This window comes from Sinohyriopsis cumingii, chromosome 3 (genome assembly GCF_028554795.1).
Source record: "Sinohyriopsis cumingii isolate HCF-2022 chromosome 3, ASM2855479v2, whole genome shotgun sequence".
Taxonomy (NCBI): domain Eukaryota; kingdom Metazoa; phylum Mollusca; class Bivalvia; order Unionida; family Unionidae; genus Sinohyriopsis; species Sinohyriopsis cumingii.
The window spans coordinates 60,600,058-60,615,915 of record NC_142963.1 but is presented as its reverse complement, the minus strand read 5'-3'; the positions used below and the strand labels follow the sequence as shown (position 1 = coordinate 60,615,915).

The window sequence follows — 15,858 nt, the reverse complement described above, 5'->3', positions numbered from 1 at the left end:
TGGCGGTTGTTTTTGTGTATGAATATTCATACCTTCTTTTCGGAATTTACACCTGAATAACATTTTTCATTTAAAAATCTGAAGTTTGGAAACGAAGACTTTAAATCTTTAAATGACACGAATGGCGACATATTATGCAGTTGGATAGTAATCAATGTGTAAACTTAAAAAATTATATAAAATTGCATACTATGGTTTATAAATAATCCAGTTTGCCTCATGCTGAAGAGGGGTCTGTACAATGTCAGCATGTTCAGTACTACTCGATACATGTTAAGCATTTTTATAAGCTTGTGGGGTAACTTTTCTGTCCATCCGTACTATATGGTGGTCATAACAAATGGCTATAGTAAGAGTAATCCTTGTATTGTCAAGATAAATAACTTAATTAAATTAATTAAATTAAAAATTAAATCCTCCAACACAGCTCTTGACTGACAGGTAGTTCTAGAAAAGTTTAAGTGAAAAATACAAAAAATTTCATTTTTTTCCGGGTTTCACCATTTGTACATTAGTTTCAAGTATTGGAGAATATACCATTTGTAACTTAGATTCAATGAATAATATAGAACAATATAGTGAATAAAAGAAAAGGATGACTTCATTTGTGCATGTGTACGTGGTGTGTTGTATACAAAGTAGCGGATGGATGAAACGAGGAGACCTTACATTAAAATAGAATAACACGGATAATAATTATTTTTGTATGTATTTATTTTTATTTCAATGTGCGTGAAATAAAGACCACATTAGTATTAATTGTCCAAAATTTAAAATCTAGCCATATCATTATTGATGTTTAAAACACGATTTGTTTTCATAAGATATAGAGTGATATGGTGGCATCATGATTGACGTACGCTTCTTTTTATCCCATTTTGTCGGACCTAACAGGGGCATAGACTACTCGAGGAGGTGCAGCCTGTTTCTGGAGAGGGGCGGGTGCGTAATAAGCATAATATGCCGGCCCACGGAGCCCTGGTGGTCCCTGCACACCTGTATCACCACCTTCACCCCTGCCGCCCTTAACCCCGGGGTATCCAGGAACACCAGCTTCTCCTTGTACTCCCTCGAATCCCTTGGGTCCAAATGTTCCTGGCATTCCTCTGAGCCCCTGTGGTCCAGGAAGACCTGGAACACCTGGCTTTCCGGGTTCCCCTGTTGCACCAATGTCTCCGCGTTCTCCTTTAAGACCTGGGAATCCCATGAATCCAACGTTGCCCAATGGTCCCTTGGGTCCTGGCTGTCCATCAAGTCCCGGATGCCCTTGTAATCCCTCTTCTCCTATCTCGCCTCTTGCTCCAGGGATCCCTGCGAACCCTTGTTCTCCATTTGGTCCTTTGGGTCCTTGTGGCCCCTGTAGACCAGGCTCTCCGTAGGGCCCGTATGGTCCAGGCGCGCCCCGTATTCCTTTACCTCCCTTGGGTCCAGGTGGACCCCGTCCTCCGCGTGATCCAGGCGTACCTGCTCTACCTGGGAGTCCTATCGGTCCTGTAAAATTAATTAATTAATTAAAGATAAAAAAAAAGAAGCGTGTTGTGTTCCATTACCGAAAAGAATAGGGAGAAATCATTTCAAATGTGTATAAAATTTTCTGTGAGACATGGGAAAAAAATCTTTACTCTCCCAAGTAATATTTCTGTTTGACAGTTAGTACACTAAAATGTAACTGATCAGAATCGACGCTCCATATCCGACGATTTTGTATAATGCAGTGTAAAGGCTTTGAAATTAAGGGACACGGCTAGAACGTTGACACAGCAGACAAAGGGGAAGAGATAAACATAAGAGTCCATAACAGTAGATACACTAATTGCAAAGTAAACGAATGAATACATTAATATATAAATTAAATATTAAGTTCATTTATTAATAAAACTAATAACAAATCTAATTCACTCACTCACATCCATTCATTCATTCATTCATTCATTCAATATCAAGCATGCTGCACTATTAATATTTATGTTAATCTTATGGAAATGAGACGTGTGTACACCGTAGTCAAACAAATTCTGTAAAATATGTGATTTCTCAATAAAACCAATGCCCAAAAAGTAACGAGTAATACCCTTTAAGAGCAAAATTGTCACCAGCCACATTCAGCTACTTACCTGATTGTCCTGGTGGTCCTGGTTGCGGACCGTATGATCCGCTTCGCTTCATTCTGACCAATGACTCACCTGAATAAAGAAAATATACATATATACTTTTGACGATGAACAAAAGGTATATTCTCCCTCCCCCCTCGTGACCGATCTGGAGTCCTTGTGGTTAGAGCGTCCGCCCAGAGGTCGTGGGTTCGAACCCCGGCCGAGTCATACCAAAGACTTCTAAAAACGGTAATAACAGCTTCCTCGCTAGGCGCTCAGCATTAAGAGGTAAGTGTATGGACTAGTGCTAGACATCACTTGAAACTGCCACACTGCAGACATCGTAGGAAAATTGATAAAGCTACGTTTTAAAAAAACCTGAACCACAAATCTACCCTCCTCCCCGTTCTCTCGCTTGCCTTGCTCTTCATTGTTAACATTTCAACATTTCATATAAATCATGAAATCTATTAAGATCAGTTTACAAAAATAATTTTTCTCACCTAATAGCACGTGTATGACTTAAAAGTGAAACCTTATTTCCAACCTCAACCTTCTATCCGTAATACGAGTTTCCAAGTCAAAGACCATGACAAAGAATTTTGTATCGCACTTACCGGTATCTTGTTAACATGTTGACTCGAATATCCAAGAAAAGGATTTTGGCTACTAAAATTTGGTGTGTCGAAATGTCTCAAAAAATGTCATAGATGGTTGCAATTACCCCCCAGTAAAAAGAGAAAAGGAAATGAAAATCGTTTTGGCCGGTAGAGCGCCAGTCGTTTTGAGGAAATCTTGTATGGAACGGTTGCAGGTCCCAAAATGATCAAGTTCCGTTTCGCGACCTGAATTGTTTTTGGGTGGTGATGGTGGTTTAAACACCAGACTTCCCGCTTTCTTTGTATCTTTAATACATGCTATTTTGTACACTTAAAAGTCACCTTACAAAAAGATAAATATTTTGAGAATATTGATGTATGCAATGGTACCGCTGCCTAAGAAACAGTAAGTCTGCGAAACACGGAATAGCCATTGTCGAACCTGATAGAATTAAGGAATAGCTGATCGGTTAAGAAATGGTTGATCATTGCATCGAAATGGCTTTGAGCCGTTTCGTGACTGTTGAGCGATTGATGTGCGTGTATAGTGGGGACCGGTCTTGAGGCTGTTGGAGAGTTCTTGCAATTTCCTATACGGTTCCAACTGTATATATTCAAGGCAAACAACCTACGTTACAGGAAGTGATGCCTGCGGGAAATTTGAGCCGCCATATTTTACTGAACTGTCAATAAGAAATTAGTTTATTTAATGTTTGCGTATTTTGAAGAGTTTTTATACAAAAATACCCAGTGCGCCAAAGTCAGCAGGTTGACAGCGTATTATCAGTGTGAAATATTGGTCCCAAGCACTACTGATAATTTTAAATACCTCATCCGGTGATCGGTTCAGGTGTCCGGAGAACGTCATACAATACCCAAACAATGATAACTGATTAGCTGATAATCTGTTGTCTTTGTTACACCCCATCATTTACCCGAAAGGTTTGATAAATATAGAATGTAAAGCAAAACGAACCTTTAATCCAAGCAGAAATCCATTATAGCGTCTTAAAATTCCTGGAATGCATCACTTCCGATGACGTAGGTTGTAAAGGGGGATACTAAAGACCCATTAACTGGGGCATATCTGAGAAGAAGCAGAGCATCCACCCCACTCCTAATTCGTTTCTATCGGATAATGTTTATACTAAACCCTCCAAAATAATGTTCCAATATTGCAGATGATATCTTGGAAGCAACGACTAAAGAAATATAAAGCTCCGAATTCTCTTGGTCACATTTGTCTTTTAAATATTCCGAAATGAAAGAACAGAATAAAATTAATCGACAAATCGCTGTCAAAATCGACGCATATTCTAATTCCAATTGACCGACGGCCGGTTTAATTGCGAGCTGTGTTTAATTATAATACAATCGGATATGCACTGCTATATTCTACTCATGAGCAAGCATTATTATAAACCCAAATAAATGTAACAATGTAATTTATGCAAAATCAAATCGTCATGGAAAATGTTGTGCAATAAGCTCTTTGGTCTGAAGAGTGATCAATTACAAACTGAAAGACATTTAATTTTTAACACTCGATTGCATTCGATTTAAATAAAACCGGAAGTGAAAACCAAATGTAATAACAAAGGAACTTCAGCGTTGTAAATATAAAGCCACTTAAGTTTAAAATTCAATTCAGAATACAGATAACCATGTTTTGAGCGACCACCTCTAAAAACTGAGACAATAGCCTCTTAAGACCCTGTCTGTTTAATCGATTTTATTTGTTCAATAAAATCGTTTAAGGATACTCGAAAAGTTGCTATTTAAGGCAAATAACTGCTTAGCACAGATAATTTTTGCCAAAAAGTTTTGGGGAAGAAAAAAAAAGAATAAAGAAAAGAAATCAAAGAACAACTTACGATCATTTTTCATGTTTCTAACTATCTCTGCAATCCTCTCCAGCTCTTTCATCGCTTTCACCAGTCTGGCATCGTCGTCTGCAATTTGGGTCTTCAAAGCGACGATTTCCTGCCTGAGTTCTTCGATTTCTGAAACTGTGTCAGCCCAAACGCAAACTGCGAAAAGCAGACATACAATTAACTCACGGCCTGCCATCGTGTGTCACTGCCGAGATTTTTCGAAGTTCTGATTGCTACGGATCTGGCTTTAAGAACTGCAGGAAAATTGTTTTATATCATATGTGTGGGCTGGACCAATACTCTGATTCAGAGCCGATGACCGTCTAGCGGCAGCAAATATGTTAATACGTTTGTTCGAGGCGATATTGGATGCGGAGGAAACAGCCAATGAGAGAGGGGAGCTTACACGAATGTGATTGGATGTGAAAGATTCTGGGCGTACCAATTATCTAATTTTGTAGTTTGTTAAAATGGCACACAGTTGTACTTCTAGTAAGATTGAACACTCTAACTGGCTCTCTGTGTAGTAAATTTGTTTTCGAAAAGAAGAGCTGAAACCCAAACTAAAATCACAATGCAAAAGATGGCTAATTATTACACCAAAGAATAGAAATGCTTAGTATTATTCGTGTTTGATGCATAACACATTCTCTGCAAACGAGTTATGGTAGCATATTTTTCCTGAGTGTGTGTGTGTGGGGGGGGGTCCTTTTCTTTCTTCTTCATGCTTTAACATCTTTTATGTCTTCTTGTTGTTGCCTTTGTTTTTGTATTTGTTTGTTTGTTCGATTTGGGGAGGGGGGACAGAAGACTAGGTCCGAGCCGAATTATTGTAATAATGAACCAGATAATTTTAATCCAACGGTTGCCCCATGAGCATTTTAAGGTCTACAATTTATTGTCCCTGTGTGCCAGAACATGGTCGTACAATGTTCGATCAGAATATGCCGTTAGGAGTTTTACTTGCGCATGCATCCATGCAGGGCCGTAGAGAGAGAAAATGTGCCCTGGGGTAAGATACACCCGGGTCTCTCCTAGTTCTTGTTCAAACAAAATTGTTCTTTTATACAATTAAAGTGATGTTCGGCCCGGTTGCTTCCCCCACCTTCTTGTCAGCCCTGTATCCAAGTAACATGCAACTGTATGTGCGAAAGAAAGTAACTAAGACGGGCACTTATTATTCTCTCTCTCTCTCTCTCTCTCTCTCATAGTTCTTGTTCAAACAAAATTGTTCTTTTATACAATTAAAGTGTTGTTATTATATATATATATATATATATATATATATATATATATATATATATATATATATATATATATATATATATATATATATATATATATATCATGTAAATTTATTCCTATCATGTATTGGTATTTCTGTACTCTGATTTCTACAATAAGAGTTCATTAATGTTACACCATTTGTGGCCCCATTGTATAATTATTCTCTTTTATCGCAGCAAAACAAAAGATAACCATTCTGGAATAAAATGTTAAAACTATTAATGAGATGAACGAGGCACTAAACTGCTGATGCGGCATAATTTCTATTAGCTTGATTCTTTATGACCTATTTTTGGCGAACCGCGAACTTACCAGCAGCTTGCTCGCTCGGGTCAAGTATCTTCTGACCTCCCGCTTTCCAGAGAGAAAAAGCAATAGACCTTTTTCATTTTACTTCCCACGAACTAAGGTGTTAAAGATTAATGTATTATCGAAAAGAAAACAGATGCTATATCAATATAAATATCGGCTAACAACTTTACTGTTGTTCTATATTTTTTTATATCTTTGTCTCTCTCATTAATTTTGTATAAATTTTTTAGGACCTTGTTTTATGTTTATTTGTTTTTTATTATTATTATTATTTTTAAACAGATCGATATATGCCAAATCATTTTTCATAGACTGGTATATCGTAAATCATTTAATACACTCGCGATGAATCAAATCCACCATGAAGTGAAAATTGTTTCAAAATACAGTAGCGAGCTTTGCAAGCGTTGATTAAATGCATAAATAGGATTTAAAACTGAATGGCATCTCCTTAAAGATTAGCCCAGTTTTCCTATCCTCCTCTTCTTTCTTCCTTCGTCCGGGGCCCCGAGTGGCCGAGTGGTCTAAAGCGCTCACCGTTCCGGATCACTGCCATCTCACCTCTGTCTGCATGGGTTCGAGTCCAAGGCTCGTCTAGCGTGGGTACGTGGGAAAGCCTGCCAGTAGCTTCTCGTGGGTCGGTGGTTCTTCTCTGGGTTTTCCAGGGTTCTTCCTCCACCAGTTATACTGGCCGCCATGTATAGCCTATCTTGTGATGAAAATATGGCGTTAAGCCCTAGAACAACATCAACTTCCTTCTTCCTGTTTGAATCTGCCGATGTTGTGATCAATGCCAATAATTCACAAATGGTTTGAAATCAGTTTGTAGCCCAATATTCAGCCAGATTTTTAGTTGTACCTGCAACTGGATGGCGGGCAAATACTCCTCTAGTCTAAAAACTAAGCTTCCATCGGTTTCATTTACAGCTCCTTTTTGTGGTTCGAACATTACACTACATAGATAAAATTGTGTGCATCACATAAAATATGTAGCTTTAAAGTTAGTATTCAAGCCTTTTACATTGTCTTAACCTGTGCTGGATGAAAATCTCCCAGGCCCTATGCTGTGAAAATGGTATAGTGCCCCCCCCCCCCCACTCCCCCGCACACACACAAAATGTGAAACTCAAAACACAATATCAAAAGCTTAAAATGTGGGAAAAGACCAGTGTTGCCATCATTTAAAATCAAAATACTCGTACATGCAGATCGAATGGCCAATTCTAATTCATAAAAAAAAATTCATAAACAATTAATATGAAATTTTTCTTCTGCCCCTGTTGCACTGATGCCCATGACACGTGCTTAGTATGCTTAACGGGTAATATGGCACTAGTCTGAATTAATTGGCAAATGGTATAATTGACAAACATTAAGTTTACACTTAAACAACTAGGCTTAGATCTTGCTAAAACGTACACGTGTTATTATTGCATGCCATAACACGTAATAAAAGTATACATGTCAAAAGTTTCAGGATTTTATTAAAATAAAAAAAATTGAAGATCACTACAATTGTGTCCCAGCAAGATCCGAACATCTGTTAAAATGTCAGATGAAAGGCATTACTTCTTATAGTGCAAGCGGTATTTCTACTTCTCGGTGCCTTAGACTTTATTTTCCCATGACTTTAATTTTTTTTAGTATTTATAAAATATAATGCTTCAAAATGTGTATTTTGTCAAATCATAACATATCATAAACATCATAAAGCTGTCACATCCGACAAACTTTACGGCATAACATCTTTAAACAACAGATTTTAATGATTGTCAGTTTACTTGTATGGATTTGAGTTCTTTATTTTGTTCATTTAGGCATTCAAGCGTGAATATTTGGTCCTGGCACGCTTGCAGTTCAGTTCTTTAACAGAAGCTGCACCCATTATCACTTAATGTTGGTTTGCAATCAACAAAACATCAATGCCCGATTTCCCCATCGTTTTACGGCATGATTTTGATAATGACTGAGAGCTTGAAACCCCACGTAAACAGTTTTATCAATACATTTAACGAATCGCTTTTCATTAAAAGATTGTGTGTCCTTTTGTCTTAGATACGATACTTCATGGTTAACGGAATATGTAATAGCAACAGTTCATGTAAGTTTATTCACTAAGAATTTGTTGGGTTCGTGTGGAAAACTAAATTAAAAAAGGTAACACTTAAAGCCTTCTTTCTGTCGCTTGGAGTTCGTTTATCGGCTTTTTTTTATGGCACCTCTTTTTAATTGATTAAATAACGCATAATAGAGTGTCTACAGTCTTGACACATTAAACATATGTTCATCCAGTCAGAGAGAGAGAGAGAGAGAATGAGCATTGGAATAAGTAAGATTAAATAGGTATTAATATTAAATACAGATTTGAACAAAATACATATTGGTAGGTATAATTCCTAAATGGAAAAATAAATTATATATATATATATATATATATATATATATATATATATATATATATATATATGGGAAAAGAAAGGCAAAACTAGCTTTGTCCACAGGTGGCACCTGTGTACACGTTCAACTTTTAAAACTGGATTTCAAACATTCACCATGCACATGATCTAATTCTTCTTCATCATCTTCTTCTTCTTCTTGTCCATATAATAAATGAATGCAACAGAACTTACATGTTCTCTTATTATGCTTTTATTATGCTCCCTCCGTTTCATGAAATGTCATAACACCCAACAGACCCAATAACTTGCATTAACTATCAACAATAATCAATAACTAAAACGATTTAAAATTATTCATAAGAGTAACATTAAAATCCCAATAACAATTAGTTTCCAAATAAATAGAATTATCGTGTGAAATGTATGATCATTTCTGTTATAATAAAATTTTGGCATTCAAACGTGCTGAAACAACATAGATTTTATGGAGGGTCAACACCACTATCTATAAATAAGTATTATATTTTATAAAATACTGGGCTTCAGGACAGACATTTACTAAATATTTATAATGCAGAAATGAATGTCTGTTTTAAAATATGATTGCTTTTAATATTAAGCTAATTTATATGTAGAGACTTCTTTTGGAAATGGGAACAGTATCATTATATATTGTCGATTCTCACGAACCCTATGCCGGACAGAGAAAATCTGACTGGTGTGCCACGCCACAGCTATTTATTACTTTAGGTGGCCTACACCATGTAACACTCCGCCAGGCATTTAAAGATACAATACACATTAACTTGAACATCGCGTATTCAAGACAAATTACACCATGTAACACTCCGCCAGGCATTTAAGATACAATACATATTAACTAGAACATCGCGATTCAAGACAAATATTGAATGCTAATTATACTGTTCCACCTTTAATTACAAATATATGACCAAAATTAATTACAAATATAAAATTATGTTAGAAGCGTAGCAGAACTCAGTAAACACTTGCCACCAACTGAGGTCGGTAGTGCGGGAACATTAGAACATGTGCAATACCTATGTGCTATCTTTGAAGAAAATGGTATTTAGATGATTTCATTATGAAGAAAAACTTATCCACGTAAAAACTCCGCATGAAAGCTGTAATTTAATTTCCAATTATGCTTCTAAATGCTGCATAATGAAAAATGGAGCTGCCACCGATGTATTATAGCATCCTAAACAAAGACAGCAAACACCATAACACAAAGACGATATACATCGTAAAATAGACGTATGGCATGGAACAGAGCATATAATAAAGGTCGCGTGTTAACCGTTCAGAAGATTCCTTGACAAAACATTGAACTGATAATGGTCTAAAAATTCACATCTGTGCAGGAATTTGCTTGAATAACTATAATAGATCCTTTCAGAGAATGTAAACAAATAACGTGTAAATCAATGCTTAACGTGCTTTACATATACACATACGATAAGGTAACGGTACAGATCAATAAGTCCCAAAACTCAATACCACATACATGCAAGCATGCATGCATAAATACATACATACATACATACAACGGCCCAAATTAAAGATCAGAGACGCATTCTTTGCACATTTACCACACAGAGTGCGGACGTCCCTACTCCTTGCCAGATCCAATGTTCCGTAATCAAATCAACCTCAGTTAACTTTTCCTGATTGCAAGGGCACTGAACGTAGTGACCTAAAGCAAAATCATGGCTCCTCTAACCCAACTTATTCGCTCCTAAATACAGCATATCCTCTCATGTTTTTTCTTTCGTTACTTTCTTATTTCCTCTTTTTTTCTTTCTCGTGTATGGATGTATCATTGAATAATCAAACAATTGATTTATTTCATAACTTATATCCCAGCATTTATTCATTCATGAATTTACATATTTCGCATTGTTCTGGTTTGTTAACTTTAAAGTAGCAATCATTCTGTGGCAAACAAATGCAGAGTTGTTAATCGTTTAGAAGTGGCTTTAGAAACCCACGCAGAAAAATGGTTTCGATTTGTAATACATACATGAATGCATGTACACAGAAAATAGAAATACATATCAGTGAAAGCACATACGTAGATAGGTCATTAATGAGACATGTACATAGTCCACGCTTATGTAATACGTATGTATGTATGTAGGTAGGTAGGTAGGTAGGTAGGTATTCTTATGTTACGTGTTTAGGCTCGAATAAACAGTAACAAAAGAAAGAGTGAAAACAACAAGCTTTTAAAAATTTAACAAATAATTTATTTCCTTGGAAAAACTAAGAATGGAAAAAAGAACTTACGGTTTTAAGAATCAAATCCAAATATAATCCAAGAATAATCCACGAATTAAATTTTAGACGTCCTGAAAATGAAATGTTCTACTGTGTTCAAATCCGAGAGTGAAAATTAACAAATCTTTTAAAAAGATTTGTAAATGGCATTTTATTATTAATTTTTAATTGAAAGTACTAGGATTGATTTAAAAGTTTAGATTTTACAAAAGCTATGTGTATTGTCTATGGTTGTCAGTATGCATGAATGTATGTATAACTGCTTTGAAGAGAAATTGCGAAGGGACCATTGTACCACACTGCTTTTAGCCATTATAAGGTAACTGTTGTAATTAAATATAATTTACATTTCTCTTCAGTCAATTTTTTAAACCAGCATTTTGGAAACAATATTTAATAGCTTGTTTTAATATATTGTTGTCTTGTTGCTTTTGCTGAAGTAGCATGTTTTATATCTCCATTGTTATTTTTGGAGTTAGAAAAAGTGAAATAAGCATACGTAGACAAGTCGAATGGCTTTTTAGTACACACATATCAATCATTACGTATTTAACAATTTTACCGTCTGCTGAAAACGTCCGCAGTCTAAAATAATCTATTGTTCATGCACTTATCTCCAGTCGCCAGTTTAAACAATTTCATAGTAAAAAGAATGTTGATTTTGTGAAGTTTGGAGGCCTCAAGTCTTACGTGATAAGGAATCTATGATGTTTAACTATATGGGAAATCTCAGTTCATCACTGGCATAAAATGTTAAATCAAAACAGGCTGTCGCAGGTTTTCAATTATTCAATTAAATTTGTTATGTTGTCGAGGCCTTCACATCATTCAGTATGTATGTATGTATGTATGTATGTATGTATGTATGTATGTATGTATGTATGTATGTATGTATGTATGTATGTATGTATGTGTGTATGTATGTATGTATGTATGTATGTATGTATGTATGTATGTATGTATGTATGAATCAATGTATATATGTATGTATTTATGTATGCATGTGTGTATGCATGTATGCATGTATGTATGCATGTACGTATGTATGTATGTATGTATGTATGAATGTATGAATGTATGTATGTATGTATGTATGTATGTATGTATGTATGAATCAATGTATATATGTATGTATTTATGTATGCATGTGTGTATGCATGTATGCATGTATGTGTGTATGTATGCATGTATGTATGTATATATGTATGTATGTATGTATGTATGTATGTGTGCGTGTGAGTGCGTGTGTGTGTGCGTATGTGTATGTGTGTGATGGTGCAGTTTTTTAAAGATAATTTTACAGTACATTATGTCGTGGTCATCGTGACAGTAAACATTAAGAATGACGTATGAGGTAGCCTCGCAATATGTTATTGAATGCGCGTGATGGGTTTTGCTCTGTTTAGGGCCTGAATTTAATTTTAGAGTCCGTTCCATAACGGTGAGACAGATGGAAGAGGCCAATGTTAACGAGTTCAAATAACGGAAAATGACAAAGCTAAGACAAACCAGAGCCAAAATATTGAGAACTCTTAGGCTATTTAAAACAGGTATCATCACATTATATTTTCCAGAATAGTTATTAATAAAGTCAATTATTCTGACTTCGATGAGAGTATTAAAACATTTTGGCGATTAGAGAAAGTAATCCTGATTGGCTACGGTAAAGGTGAATGTTCTCAGGTGGAATTCAACGTTTTAAGAAATTCCACTCGCGAAATTAGTCAAAGTTCTGAGGGAACCCATAATTTAGCTCTGAGTAAAATTAGTAAGCATATTTCTTTCGTTAAATAAATCGTTAAAGAAACGCGAGACTGGAAGAATGTGATAAAGCTGGAACTAGGGAAGACACAGTCAGAATTATATGATGATAAGCTAGCGAGGACTCGGAAAGACACATTGGATATTGTCTCAATCGCATACAAATGCATTGATGTAAGTTTGCAATTAGTTGTTGAAGTTATTCATTTTTAATTCATACGTCAATTTTACTTGAGTTCAGAAGTTAATTGATTGCCTTCATACGTCTTGAGTACTATATGACCCATGCTTCTGGGATGTCATACAACATTTCATTGATATGAATGGGTTCGGATTTATGGGTTTGAATGTAATATAAATCATGAATTGTGAGAATTAATTTACCTGTTTTAAATGATATGTAACATGTATGCTACGAAATGATTTTACTGTGTCTATGTCAGTGAATCACTAATTAACAAAGGAAGTAGTTAGGACAAGGAGTGAACTTCATTAAATTGTTTGTGTAATGAAGTCTTGAATTCTTATAAACCGAGAATCGAACAAACTGCTCCGCAAACCAGATGGCTCAACCAGGGGTGCTAGTATTCAGGGGTTCAAGACATCAGCACTGGCCTTCTGTTATTCGACAGCCGAGTATTGCGCTCCTGTTTGGGCTTGATCATCCCATACGAAGTTTGTTGATGTCCAGCTCAGCACAACACTGCGAGTAGTGAAGTGGGCCACCTTACGTACAATGGGAATTAGCATTACAGACACCCCTGGGTTACTTTACGTACAATGGAAATTTAACATGGCGAAAAATCGTGGGCCACTTTACGTACAGTGGGAATTAACATGGGAATAAATCGTGGGTCACTTTTACCGACAAGGGGAATTTAACATGGGAATAATTGAATATGGGATTTTTTTTTTTTTTTAAAATTTTTAAAAAAGGGTTAGGCAATTGAAAAGTCATTCTCTTTTCGAGAAATATGGCTGGCCCTGAAAAGGGCCTTTGGGTTTATGTTAATGTATTCATTAACATAAATGGCACCGCATTGGTCTTCTTCTTGTCCTTAGGCTACGTCTCACTGTTGGTCCGTAAATCAGCACTCCTTTCAGGCATCCTTGTCTTTCAACGTAGATCCTACGTATCCACAGGCTGGTGTTTGTCCTGTGGACAACGGTCCACTTGGATCGGACATACATGGGCATGTCCGTCCGGAACATGATGGAAGACACAAGCGTAGAAGATTGCACATCGGTCCACATCTTGAAGCGACGAGAACAGGTGAATCAATGCAGTGAACTGCGCTTATTTATAGGCAGAGGAAGGATTGAAGCGGATTGAGTTCATTCACCAATCTGAACACGCGTTACAAAATTCAGTCAGCTCGCATCCAATCCGAAGAGAGCAGTCTGTGACGTCACGTGGTCTATATAGATTTGCTAGCGCTTGTGTGCAGTCAATCTATGCGACAGTGATTCAACATGACGGAAACTCAGAAAACGATCCATTGGGGTGCACCAACAGGGGAGACCGCCCAAGGGAACCCGGACTTACTTTCAGAAGAGGTGAATTGGGATTTTGTGGATTTTCTTACCTCGCAAGAATTTGTTCCGGAACCTTCGTTACCTTCTTCATTACCGCAAGTGGAGAATTTTAGACAGAGACAGAAAGAAGAATTGGAGAAATTTATACAACGACAAAAGGAAGCGGAACAAGCTTTTCTCCTACAGCAGCAGCAAGAACAAGAGGTAAGAAAAAAACAACAGCAACAACAGCAAGAAGAAGAAGAAGCAGCAGCAAAGAAACAACAGGGTGAAAATCAAACGGTCACGGTACTGTTGGACATTTTAGCGGAGTTAAGAAGTCTGAAACAAATGTATCAGACTTCTTTATTACGACCGAAGAGAATACGACCTTCCCGAGCTAAACACGTCAACCCTGTGACTAAGCCTACCGTACCACCCTTAGTGATTTCAACCCAATCATCATCATTATCAACATTACGCAGTCCAGAAGTAGGCCTTGGTCGTGGCAAAGGCTTAAGACAGTTAAAGGTGATTGCTTAAACTCACCCCTACACCATAAAGAAAAAAGGCCCTTTTCAGGGCCACCCACATTTCTCGAAAAGAGATAGCCTTTCAATTTGCCAATAACTCAAAAAAAAAAACCACCCATTTTACCCTTATAGTACGTTTCTGTGTATGAGTGCGTGAGTGTAGCTTCTTATTTTAAAATCAAAACTCAAAGACACTTACCTTATATCATTAATTTATTCTTTTATCCATTGTTGCAATTCAATTCACAATTCACAACAGAACACTTTTTTAAAAAAGTTCATTGACTTCTTCTTTTTCCTTGTTTAGTCTCTCTGTTTTTTGAATTTCTTCACCGTTACACTCTTTTCCTCTTCTTCCTCCTCACTTTCTTCCCTTCTTCTTTTCTTCTCCTGTTTCTTTTTCTTCACCTGTTTGCTTTCTTCCTCTGAAAAATCCCTCTCTTCTTCCGAAGAATCCCTCTCTTCTTCTGAAGAATTCCTTTTTTCTTCTGACTCCTCTTGTTTCTTTTTTGGGCAATCTGGAGACCAATGTCCTTTTTCTTTACAATAATAACAGGTATCTTGACTTTTGTCTTTTTTAGCCCCTGTTTTTGTTCTTTTTTACGGTCTGGACACTCTGAAGACCAATGCCCTTTCTTCTGACAGATATAGCAAGTATCTTGACTTTTATCTCGAAAGGAAGGAGAGTAGTCCGTCGGCTGGTCTGAAGAGAATTTTCTAATGACCCCTCGCAAAGCTCTGACGAACCGTTCCATCTGGGTAGTCTCTTCCATCGTTGTGCTCGGTTTGAGAGTGAAATGAATAGTGAAAGGACAAGACACACACCCTTTTATATACGCTGGTCTGCCATGACTATAAATTAGTCTATGGTGTTTAAACTTGAGTCATTTGACGTTTTGCACTCAAGATGAAACGATCCATTCATTCGAGAAGAAAGAAGAAGAAGAAGAAAGTAAGAGGCAGAAACGTAATCTATCGCCTCGTACCAGGGCTGAAATCTTGGCACAAATTCATACCAGTGATTTTGAAGAGGACATGAGTGAACCAGAATCTGAAACCTCTAAACCAAGTTCACCACCCTTAGTCAACCCTGAAAAATATTATTCCATTCGAGAGACGGAAAAGCGTTCCTCTAGAAAATTTAGAACCACGGCTTACAAATACACGGTGAAGTTTAAAGATTT

At 36.6% G+C, this 15,858-nt stretch overlaps 1 protein-coding gene across 1 annotated transcript in view; it reads right to left on the bottom strand.

Annotated features, from left to right (window-relative positions):
* Nucleotides 1-696: 696 nt before the first annotated feature.
* The window catches only part of LOC149802947 (uncharacterized), a 42,586-nt gene continuing 27,424 nt past the window's right edge, over nucleotides 697-15,858 (bottom strand). Inside the window, exons 4-6 of the mRNA XM_089953856.1 lie at nucleotides 4,567-4,764; nucleotides 2,115-2,183; nucleotides 697-1,491 (exon numbers count right to left, since the gene is read on the bottom strand). Coding sequence (XP_089809982.1) covers nucleotides 869-1,491; nucleotides 2,115-2,183; nucleotides 4,567-4,764 — 890 coding nt within the window. The 3' untranslated portion in view covers nucleotides 697-868. The remainder of the gene's footprint in view (nucleotides 1,492-2,114; nucleotides 2,184-4,566; nucleotides 4,765-15,858) is intronic.